The sequence below is a fragment of the Psammomys obesus genome, unplaced genomic scaffold (assembly GCF_907164565.1).
Source record: "Psammomys obesus unplaced genomic scaffold, mPsaObe1.curated_primary_1811, whole genome shotgun sequence".
Classification (NCBI taxonomy): Eukaryota; Metazoa; Chordata; class Mammalia; order Rodentia; family Muridae; genus Psammomys; species Psammomys obesus.
The window spans coordinates 7,590,786-7,602,620 of NW_026596166.1; the positions used below are offsets into that span (position 1 = coordinate 7,590,786).

The following is an 11,835-nucleotide window of genomic DNA, read 5'->3' on the forward strand; positions in this document are numbered from 1 at the left end:
TATTATTATTATTATTATTATTATTATTATTATTATTATTATTATTACTTCTTCTTGTTTTTGTCATCCAAGTGGACTACACACACCGCTTATTTCAAGGTTTTCGGGAAGTTCTCCCCCTCTGGAATTTCCATTACTATCAATGCTTCTCCCGCAGAACATTCCTTAGTGCTGTTCTTGACCTTTTTGAATACACATCCTTAATAAAGACATCCCAAGGTGGGGGAGGAGAGGAGGGAGGAGCCGGGAAGCTTGGGAATTATTCTCTTAAATTTTGTCATCCACATACTGGGGGTGGTCTCTTTGTTAAAAATTTAGCCGTCCAGACCTTAAGGTCACGAGATTAATATTCCCTTGGGAATCACATGGCCTTTCTTTGAAAGAGCTGTCCAGTTTTCAGGCCCCACTAGGTAACTGCCCATTCAGAAACATAGCCAGAAAAGAATGTCGGTGTTTTCCGGCAGGTATAGGTGCCTGGGGGGTCAGAGAGAGAGGGAAAGGCAAGAGGTGGAGTGGGAGGCGGGTGATCGACAGGGATAGAAACAGTGTCTCCTCCTCCCACTGAATGTGAAATAGCCAATGGGGTGGCGCGGCCGGGCCGGCCGGGCGGCCAGTGCCATATAGTATGCAGCAACCGGAGGAGTCACGTTGGGGGAACGGCAGAAGGCAGCTATCCGTTTACACTACTTTGCTCTAGCAGCTATCTTAATGGTGACTGCGTGGCCTGGGGGAAACCTGATCGGCCAGATCCAGCCGAAACCGGGAGGGAGGGAGTGGGCTTTCCGGAGGGGGGAGGGGGAGGGAGACGAAGAAGGAGGAGTAAGAGAGGGGGAAAGAAAGAGGAAAAGAGTGCGAGGGAGTGAGGGAGGGAGGAAAATAAACAACAAAAAATGTCCTCTTCCTCCCCCACCGGGCAGATTGCAAGTGCGGCGGACATCAAGCAGGAGAATGGGATGGAAAGCGCCTCGGAAGGACAGGAGGCGCACCGAGAAGTGGCGGGGGGCGCGGCGGCAGGGCTGAGCCCCCCGGCTCCAGCTCCTTTCCCCCTGGAGCCGGGGGACGCCGCGGCTGCCTCCAGGGTAAGCCGGGAGGAAGGGGCAGCGGCGGCCGGAGCGGCAGATCAGGTACAACTCCACTCGGAACTTCTGGGCAGGCACCAGCACGCAGCGGCTGCGCAGCCCCCGCTGGCCTTCTCTCCGGACCATGTCGCCTGCGTGTGCGAAGCGTTGCAGCAGGGGGGCAACCTGGACCGCCTGGCTCGGTTCCTGTGGTCCCTGCCCCAGAGCGACCTGCTACGTGGCAACGAGAGCCTGCTGAAGGCGCGAGCGCTCGTGGCCTTCCACCAGGGCATCTACCCCGAGTTGTACAGCATCCTCGAGAGCCACAGCTTCGAGTCGGCCAACCATCCGCTGCTGCAGCAGCTCTGGTACAAGGCGCGCTACACCGAGGCCGAGCGAGCGCGCGGCCGGCCCCTGGGCGCCGTGGACAAGTACCGGCTGCGCAGGAAATTCCCCTTGCCCCGCACCATCTGGGACGGCGAGGAGACGGTGTATTGTTTCAAGGAGAAGTCGCGCAACGCTCTCAAGGAGCTCTACAAGCAGAATCGCTACCCCTCGCCCGCCGAGAAGCGGCACCTGGCCAAGATCACCGGCCTCTCCCTCACCCAGGTCAGCAACTGGTTCAAGAACCGGCGGCAGCGCGACCGGAATCCCTCCGAGACCCAGTCCAAAAGGTGAGCGCCAACTTTCCTCCTCCTTCCCCCCCCCCCCACCCCTTCCCAGCTTTCTTTTTCTCCAAGCGCTCGCAAACATGGCGCTTACCTTCCCCACCAGCCTGGTCCGGCTGCCCACCTCTCCCCGCCCCCCACCTCGCTTTCCCTACGGGGAGGGGGGGGGACGACGGTGGCTACGGGCGGGGGATCCTCCCTCCTAACCCTCCCCCTCCTGCCACCAGAAGTTTCTGGTCGCCCGCCTAGGTCTCAGTCTCCGCCCCCACTTCGCTGGTCACTGCTGCCCGGCTTCCCACCCCCATCCTGCTGCCTTTGAAGTTGCCACTTTCCTTGGTTCTTTTACGGAGGGTGTGCGCACGCCGGCTAGGCTGTTCTCACGGCGGCTCCGAGCCCGCAGGGGCTGCCGGCGCCGGCCGGGGTCTTTGGCTCCGCCGGGTCCCTGAGAGCCGGGACTGCGCCAACGCTCCAGGATACCCAGAATTCGACTGAGCCCCGGTCCTGCCCTGGAGGTCACCAGGGCCGCCCTGGGAGGAATAGGGGGCGTTAATGGAGACCGGTGGCCCAAATGGGGTCTGGGGACGTCGAGGCTTTAATATGACAGAGTTAATCATTCACCCTGCCCGCCTCGGTTCCCAGCGCGGCTAGGGCAGCGTAGGGTGCCGGTGCTGCTTGCCAATGCGGTGTTTTGAAACCTGATTCTGAACAACTTCGGATCGGGTTACAGTGCCACAGGGGTGGCAGGACTGAAGGGCAGTTTCTTGGGCCCCTGAACGCAGCATGATTCCCTCCTGGTGGGACAATTGGGAGATAAGGGACCAGCTGGCATAAGGTAGACAGCAGGAAAGAAGTGGGGGAGCTAGCCACTAAGTCCTCCTTCAGCCCCGACCCCCACTCTTTCTGGTTTGAACTTTATAGTCAATGCTTCCCCCCTCCCCCCCTTCTTTCGTAGAAAATGCAGTTTTTCAGCCTCTTTTGTGTGTCCGCTAATGTCATAATCTTGGCTGTACGTGCCTTTTGGGTGTCTGTGTGTGCTTGTGTGTATTCTTGTAGGGCGGGTAAAGAAAAGGTTTGAGGTTGGTGGGCCCCTCCCCATGGGGATTGGAGAGAAAAGAATCTACATGCAGTTCCAGTGTTCTGCCCTGGGAAGGAACCCAGGAGCCAGGGAGGCAGGCAGCTCTGCTGGGCTAGGTGAAGGTGACCACCCTGCGCATTCCAGAGCCGGCAGCAGCCCGCCCTCTGCTTTGCCACTGCGCCCGGGCGGAGCCCTGAGGCCCACAGTTCACCCCAGGCAGGGCGAGAGGCGCACTGTGCAGCCCTGACTCTGGCTCCCGGTAACCATAAACAAAACATTCCCAGCGACTTGCGAGCACCCCTCATCAGCCGTGAGAGAGGGAGCGACTTAGAGAAGGAGCACTAGTTAGGCGACCCCACCTACCCTGGAGTGCAGGCACACCGAAGGAGTCTGCTAGGCCAAGGCACTGGGTATGAAGCCGGTGCCACATGCAGGCCAGCTGTCCTGCAGCTACACACACTCTTGGCCACGCTCTGCTGACTTCACCCTCCTCCCCATTAACTCCACACCCTCAACCCCCAGCCCAGTTGCCTGGTATGGGCCCCTCTCCGGATCTACCTCCCACCCGCACCCCTGGTGAGTCACCCTCACCAATGGCGGCGACCGCTCAGCTCGTAAATCAAAGCGCTTTCTGCGCTCCCGGCCCCAAAGCCCAAAGCCCGGTAATCCCCTCCCCTCAGCTTGAAAGGGATCGGACCACACTGGATCTTCAGCTGGACCAAGTCCCACCAGGCCTGCGAACTGCTTCTGTCCTGCCCCGCCCAGACTCAGACCAAGTGAGGAAGACTGCCATCATTCTTCCCTGACCTGAACTTGGTTATTTCCCTTAAGTCCAGGATCCCGGCATAGAGGGACTGAGGACTCGGTGAAGGAGTTTGATAGTTACAAGGCCACTGAGTGATGCTCACCTTTTCCCTCTCACCTCACCAGGGCACCGGATGGTGTGTGTTAAATAGGCCCCTATGGCTTCCTTGGGATTCAAAGGCAACTGCACATACCTTGGGTGGCAAGTATCTTTCCCACAAGGGCAGCCACTTTATTGAATGAAAGTTGTCTGTCTGGTGGAGTATAAGTTTGGGAGCAGGTGAGAAAATTATCGCTTTTCAACTAACTGGCAAATAAAACTGAACACCTCACACCTCCTGCTCCTTTTGGAAATTCCATCTACCTTCAAAAATAACACTAATCTGAAATGGTTTAGAAAAAGGATGGCTTTCTTAAACAGGAAAAAACACATTAACATTTAATGAGTTGTTTCTATGGCAGAGGTAGCAGTCCTTTTAACATTAATGCGATAAGAAGGAAAGAAAACACAGTACTGAAGTTCTTTTGGTTGAATTTTACATTGTCCAACTCTCTTGTCTTTCTCTGGATTGATTTAAAAAAGAAAAATGTTAGGATCCGAATTCATGTTCTCATTGTCCAGCCAGGCAGAATTTACCTTGTGGTTTCAGCAGGGCCAGCAGGCATCTGGTGTGCTTTGCTTAAATACTACCTTTAGTGGCCTTGGAGGATGTTTTATAAGCTACGTAGATTGCCATCCCCTTGATGTTCAAAATGTCTTCTCCCCCTGAACAGTGAATCAGATGGCAACCCCAGCACTGAAGATGAATCCAGCAAGGGACATGAGGATTTGTCTCCCCACCCACTTTCGGGTGCATCTGATGGCGTCACCAACCTCAGCCTTTCTAGCCACATGGAGCCAGTATATATGCAACAAATTGGAAATGCTAAGATATCCTTAAGCTCTTCTGGAGTTTTGTTGAATGGAAGCTTGGTACCAGCGAGTACTTCACCTGTCTTCCTTAATGGTAATTCTTTTATTCAGGGACACAGTGGAGTTATCCTTAATGGACTGAATGTGGGGAATACACAGACTGTGTCGCTGAACCCACCAAAAATGTCTTCAAACATCGTGAGCAATGGCATAGCCATGACAGACATCCTGGGCTCTACCTCCCAGGATGTGAAGGAATTCAAAGTCCTCCAGAGTTCGGCTGTGAACTCAGCAGCCACCACCTCCTACAGCGCTAGTGCCCCCGTGTCATTCCCAGGGCTGATACCCTGCACTGAAGTGAAAAGAGAAGGCGTTCAGACAGTGGCCTCTCAGGATGGCGGCTCTGTGGTGACTTTTACTACACCAGTGCAAATTAACCAGTATGGCATTGTCCAGATCCCTAATTCGGGAGCAAACGGCCAGTTCCTTAATGGGAGCATTGGATTCTCTCCACTGCAGCTGCCCCCTGTCTCAGTAGCAGCTTCACAAGGTAAAAGCCTCTTTTGGTACCATAATGCACCAGGGCATGTGTTGGCTACTTGCTATAAATGATGGATTTAGTAGTGAATGCAATAGTTGTTATTGCCCAGACACACCATTGGTTTACGTAGTTAGAGAATAGCCTTGATGTGATTCCCAGTACCTAAACACTCTCCAGCTTGCCTGATTTTCTTACATCCTGGGGAGTGGGGTTTTAATTTCCTCAAATGGAATGGAAAAGTACAGTTTATAGGAGATCTTGCCAACTCTACAATTAGAGGAGTTATGATAAGTCAATCAGTGCTTATGAAATAACCCAGTACTTGACATTTTAAAATTAAAAATTAATAAAATTGCTAGGAACATAAAAATTAGTCAAGTAGTTATTTGACCAGAAAAACAAACGAACAAACAAACCAAAAAAAACCATAACGTTTTAAAAGAGTAAACTAAAAGGCAGGATCTATTCTTGTTTGCATCCTGTTCTTCCTACAGTTAATACTAAAACATAAAAGGACCTAAAGGAAATTTAGAAGAATATGTGCTTTTCTGTCGTTCTGGATGTATGTTCCTTTCTCAGCTGTGTGGGCTTATCGTTCTAAAACCAACTGCGTTCTCCAGCATTTATGGCTCTGCTAACAGCAGTCTGTTGGAGAAAGGAAATAAGCCTGAGGCTAGCACATCATCCTCAGGAACGTGAATCAAATCTGGATCACTTGTCGTTTTTTCACTGTAGAGAAACAGGAACAGTGAGAAGGCTGGGCATCGAAGCTGTGTAGCCCTTAGCTCTTAGAGGCAGGAACTGGTGGTCGTTATCCCTCCTGTAAGCAAGTCTGAAAGCCCAGGTTTTTACCAAAGGTCAACCTTCTGCAACACCGTCAGTTTTTATACAAGTATTTCAACTTATTGGAGGCATTAGTGAAAAATGGGTTGTACATTTCACTCCACATTTTTTTCCTCTTTATAAAAGGGAGAGAGAGAAAGCCACACTGCCTTGTAGCACACTCTTCAGTTGTTCTTTGCTCCAGGTTATGCATAGAGTTAACTCAAGTTACTCTAGGACAAAAGACAAATAATCCAGAGAGAGCCAAAGAGCTTAGTTTTACAATTATTTATGCCTCTAACCCATTTTCCCTCTTTATGAAAATTTCCAAGAAGTTTACAGCATTTCTGACAACAAAGTAGTACAGACAGTAGGAGTATATATGTTGGTAGGGGAGAAACACAAAAGGTTTTTCATCTGTAATTGAGAAAAATGCTGTCATAGAAAAGTATTATGAAGTAATAACTAGGATGGTTTGGGGGGGTTGTTGTTTTCCACTCCCCCCCCCTTTCAGTTTTTCAAGACAGGGTTTGTCTTTGTAGCCCTGTCTGTCCTGGACCTCATTCTGTTGACCAGGCAGACCTCAGAGATCGGCCTGCCTCTGCCTCCAAGTGCTGGGATTAAAGGCTTGCACCTACACCACCCAGCAATTGCCAGCTCTTAAATGGGATATTTACTAGGAATAAGAATAGCGTGGTCAGTTAAATTAGCTACGATCAAATGACCAGGCTCTTACCTCTTTGACTCTCTGGGCAAACTGAAGGCAGAAGTTTAACCAGAGGGTTCCCAGGAGGCAACATTGCTGTGTAGCAGTTGGGTAGTACACTTTGCAGGAAAGCATTTTAGGGATTTGAACTTTATTTGAAAAAGAAAACAACAACAACAACAACAACAAAAAAAAAAAAACAGGCCAAGATGGGTACTGTGGTAAATGCCCGTAATCCTAACACTTAGGAGGCTGAAGCCGAAAGATTAGGGTTCAAGGCCTGCCTGAACTACGTAGTCACTTAGAGCTACCTCCAAGTTAAACCAGGTTATGTAGTGAGAGTCCATCTCCAAACCAAATCAAGTCAACCTTAACACTAAACATTCTTTAAAATGTCCAGAAACACAGTCCTGTCTTCCTAGATAGCTGGGAAAGTTATATAGGACGTTACAAGGAAAAGCAGACAGTTTATATTTTTATTCATTTTATAATCAGAGAGTATTTGGGCTTTCTTGTTTGTTTGTTTGTTTGTTTGTTTGTTTTGTTCCTTAGCATTATTGTAAAATTATGCTTTGCACCTGGAGTTTTTCAGTTCAGTTTTTGTACTGATTTTTAAATTATTGTTTAATTTGTAACTTAGCTGCAGCTATATTTAAAAATCATGTTCTGCCCCAGCATGGTGGTACACACCTTTGATCCCAGCACTTGGGAGGCAGAGGCAGGCACATCTCTATGTTTGTGGTCAGCCTGGTGTACAGAGTGGATTCCAAGACAGCCAGGGCTATTTACAGAGATCTTGTCTTAAAACAACAAAATCGTGTTTTATGTCTGAGGCCTTGGGCTCAATCCCCAATACTGGGGGGGGGGGGGGGGGAGAAATCATCCTTTGGAATATATCTTGTTTTTTCCTTCATTTATATTTGCTAAAGTTTATTTTACATGTAGAGAGTGCATTGTTTTACGTGTTTTTACGTGTTTTTTTTATTAGCTGTTGGGGAAATGTCGAATATATTGCTATTTATGACTCTATCAAAAATAATCATTTTGTGCATGTCTGCTAGTAAACAGTCCCACTAACACATACCCAAAGCAAAGCAAACGTTGGTCGGCTTTTCCCTCCTTACAATTTTGAAGCCAACGTGGCTTTTAAAACGCACTTAAAACCAAAAGCTTTAAAATAGATTAGAGACTAACCCAACCATACACAGAACTGTTTCGTTCTGAACAGTCTTTCCACGGAGAATTACTTATTATGTATTAGTAGGTAAACATTTTTTAAAGGAGTTCAAATACAGTGTTTTCTCTTTTTTTTTTTCCTCATGTAAAGACACTCTTTTGTTTACATAAAATGCTTATAATGTTGAAAGGCATATAAATGGCACTTATTAACAGAGGTAGTGCTATTATCACAGTTATTCTAATAATTCAAGAAGGGCAATGTTGAGTGAATTACTTAATCTAATATTGGCCCATTTTCTGACTTGTAAAGGAGTTGATTAGACCCCTAATTCAAAAGGAGGATTGATAAGTGCTCCATCTTAATTCTTCCCCAGAAATCTCCCTAAATTCACCTTTCTCTCTGTGGTAATATTTGGGGACTTGAGTCATCTAAATTGCTGTCATTTCACTGTTCATTTTCAAAGATTCAAATGGGGGGTGCATTTGATGGAGATACGGGTCTGCCTTGTCCCAAGTTTCTCATTTGACCATCTATCTTCAGCTTGCGCTTTTTTTTTTTTTTTTTTTTTCTAGCCTCTACAGGCCATTAGAGAGCCTCAAAAGACACATGCCTTTTACAGAGGCGTTAATTCTGGTACTTTATGTGCTTCTGTACTTCAAAAAGAACGCTTCAGTGTTACCATTAATTTCTCCCATCACTACAACACTGAAGATTTAGAGGTAGCACAAGAAAAGGGGCAAGAAGAAGAAGAAAAAAAGAGCCTTCAGGGTTTTGTTGACTCAAGACTGCTTTATTGGTAGTTTGGTGGAGGTCTGAGACATGTCTGTACAGGCTGATGTGGTTAACTTGTAAATTCTGGAGAAACCCATTTTATGTGGTATTTTGGATGTTTTCATTTACGTTTTATGTCAGGACCTGTGCAGAGGTTTTTTTTTTTTGTTTGTGTTTGGTTGGTTTGGTTTGGTTTAGGTTTGTTGTTGTTTGTTTTTTGAGTCAGGGTGTCCCGGTGTAGCCTTGGCTGTCCTGGAACTCCATCTGTAGACCAGGCTGGCCTCGAACTCACAGAGAGCCACCTGCTTCTGCTCCCCTTTCCCCCACACACACTCCCCGGCTCCTAGTTCTCCACACCACCTGGCTAGTGCCGGTGCAGTTCTAACAAAAATATTTCCTTTTGCATCCATGTTTTCTCTTTCTGACTGACAGTGTTAGCAATCGCTACCAACTAAGAGACGCTAAGTCTGTGATAAAGACCCAGAAACTCCACACATCACAACTTGGACAAGATTTTCCTTCTTCTCTTTTTTTTTCCTTTTCCCTTGGTCTCAAGTTCAGTCGCAGGTCCCTCATACTTGCTTGCTTTGATTGGCTGTCTTGTATTTTTGTTTTAATTTGGGGGGATGCTGAAGATTGGACCCAAGACCTGCAGGTGTTCCACCACCGGACTCTGTCCCCAGGCCCTCCCCTACACATAACCTTCCAAGCCGCCAGCAGTGCCTTTTTTCGGTCTTAACAGCGACATGGGAAGTTAACAAATGCAGATGGTCTGTGGCTCAGTGGCAGAATTTGTGCCTAGCATGTGGAAGGCTCCGAGTTCAGTCCCCATCATTGCCATAGCACATTGAAGCAGCCCCTCTCCATAAATCCTATACTCGAGGAAAAACCGTGTGTGTTAAAGAAGTCATCGTTTGTTTGCTTCCCTTTCTGTGTCATTTTCATCAATGCTAACTGGTACTTTCTTCCCTAGGGAATATTTCAGTAAATTCAAGCACTTCAGATGGAAGCACATTTACAAGCGAGTCTGCCACAGTCCAGCATGGCAAACTTTTCCTGAGCCCTCTTGCCCCAAGTGCAGTGGTATACACTGTTCCTAACTCAGGCCAGACTGTAGGAGCTGTGAAACAGGAAGGCTTAGAAAGAGGCCTGGTCTTTTCTCAGCTGATGCCTGTCAATCACAATGCACAAGTGAATGCAAGCCTCTCTTCTGACAATCTCTCTGGCAGTGGCCTCCACCCACTGGCCTCTTCCTTAGTGAATGTGTCCCCGGCTCATAGCTTTTCCCTGACTCCCCCTACACTACTAAATCCCACTGAGCTAAACCCTGACATTGCCGAGAGCCAGCCAATGTCTGCACCTGTGGCCAGCAAATCTACTGTGACATCTGTTAGCAGCACTAACTATGCAACCCTTCAGAACTGTTCCCTTATCACTGGTCAAGACCTGCTGTCAGTCCCTATGACTCAGGCTGCCTTGGGGGAAATAGTTCCCACAGCTGAAGAGCAGGTGGGTCACGCCTCACCAGCCGTTCACCAGGATTTTGTCAGGGAACAGCGCTTGGTTCTGCCGTCGGTAGCTAACATAAAGGAGAATTTCTTACAAAACTCTGAGAACAAAGCAACAAACAACTTAATGATGTTGGACTCCAAATCCAAGTACGTTCTGGACAGCATGGTAGAAACTGTCTGTGAAGACCTGGGAACGGACAAAAAAGAGCTGGCCAAGCTCCAGACTGTCCAGTTGGATGAAGATATGCAAGACTTATAAGCCTGATTCACCACACAACACCCCTTTTCTCCATTATCAGCAGCAAATCTTCTCTTTGTGAGGCCCCAAAGACAGAGAGCTTTTACTCGTTTAAAGGAAACCAGTCTACTTCTGAAGCACATGCATTTGGACTGATCTGCATGAAGATCGTAGTCAAATACACAGGAGTGGAACTGCATTGCTGAGACCTTCCTATTCACATCACGGTTGCTCCTAAATAGATGGCGACAGGTGAACTGTATCAAACCATCAGATATCATTTAGTCAGCAATATAATTCTAAGGTCTAAATGAAACATGATAGGATTTTAAATTTAAAATGTATTCGCCTAAACTTAGAAAATTAAATAATAGCTAGAGGCTGTTGTTAGAAGCAATGCAGTTGTTTGTTTGTTTGTTTGTTGTTTACTTTTACTCCACGGGCATTGAGATGGTTGTGAAACAGTGGTACTCTAGACTATTGTAAGGGTATATTTTTCAAATTAAGTATCTCGTGTGTGTTTGTGTGTACGTACACACATTCATCGTTTTCAGCATTTTTGGGGGAAAGGCTTGGTTTTAGTTCTCTACCTGTTTCCAAATGTGATTGTTAGCAGTTAAATGTGGCAGAGAAAGTTTGAAACTCCACTAAACTCTGACACAACTTGGGTACGAATGTAAATATGCCAGTTCTATAAGCAAGATTTGAGTAAGTACAGTGAATTTTTATTTATATCACATATGTCTCTCTTCAGGCTCTGTGAACTGAAAAGAAAATTGTTTTCTTACTGTTTAATTTATATTTATTGTTTGAGCAGAAATAGGACATCTTAGTTTCCAACCAAGCTTTTTTTTTTTTTTTTTTTTGTGATTTTTGTCAGTAGTCTATTGAGGTCAATGTTGACACTGAAACAGGAACTCTTAACCCCCAAAACTGGGATTTTGGTTCTTCTCATCACATCCCTCTTTCTTTAGCAGGTTTGCTTCATTTAAATATGTTTTATATAGAATCCTATGTGCCTTTTTACCTTGTGGCCTTTTTATTACTAGTAAGGTACAGAAGTGTCAACAGAAGTGTGGGTGGCTCTTTTGTACTGTCAAACAGGGTTAAGTTTACTACAGCACCCCTTTATGTGTGGCAGACTTAAGTTTCACTAAATATGTGTAAGGTTTGTCATGCACATGGATAAACAATTATTGTTGATGCTTTATCCGTATAATGAAAGTAAAAGAATTATAGAAGACCATGAAACGGCAATTCTTCGGGCTATGAAAACAACTTGTTTTCTTTTGTTTTTGTTTTTCCCAAGGCAGGGTTTCTCTGAGTAATAGCCATGGCTGTCCTGGAACTCACAGAGATCTACCTGCCTCTGCCTCCTACCTACTGAGACAAAAGGCATGCACCACCACTACTCGGCTTGAAAACAATCATTTTAAAGTAAACAAAGTACATGTAAATTGTATTAAACAAAAATCCGTCCAGTTGGAACTCCAATCTCAGTGTTTTGAGTTGGTTGGTACACTATGATACAGACTGTTGCCTGCTCTA

General features: G+C 46.8%; 1 protein-coding gene across 1 annotated transcript; it reads left to right on the forward strand.

Moving 5' to 3' along the window:
* Positions 1–890: 890 nt before the first annotated feature.
* On the forward strand, positions 891–10,752 carry Six4 (SIX homeobox 4). The gene is made up of 3 exons (XM_055595428.1): positions 891–1,732; positions 4,380–5,068; positions 9,512–10,752. Exons 1-3 carry the CDS (start codon positions 891–893, stop codon positions 10,306–10,308), a joined length of 2,328 nt encoding a protein of 775 aa, XP_055451403.1. The 3' UTR covers positions 10,309–10,752.
* The last annotated feature ends 1,083 nt before the right edge of the window (positions 10,753–11,835 follow it).

What these genes read in the sequence shown, in the direction of transcription:
- Six4 (XM_055595428.1), top strand. Translation starts at nt 891, where the DNA reads ATGTCCTCTTCCTCCCCCACCGGGCAGATTGCAAGTGCGGCGGACATC. An exon ending in TCCGAGACCCAGTCCAAAAG is followed by an intron (nt 1,733 to 4,379) that starts GTGAGCGCCAAC and finishes CCCCCTGAACAG; the next exon opens with TGAATCAGATGGCAACCCCA. An exon ending in CTCAGTAGCAGCTTCACAAG is followed by an intron (nt 5,069 to 9,511) that starts GTAAAAGCCTCT and finishes TTTCTTCCCTAG; the next exon opens with GGAATATTTCAGTAAATTCA.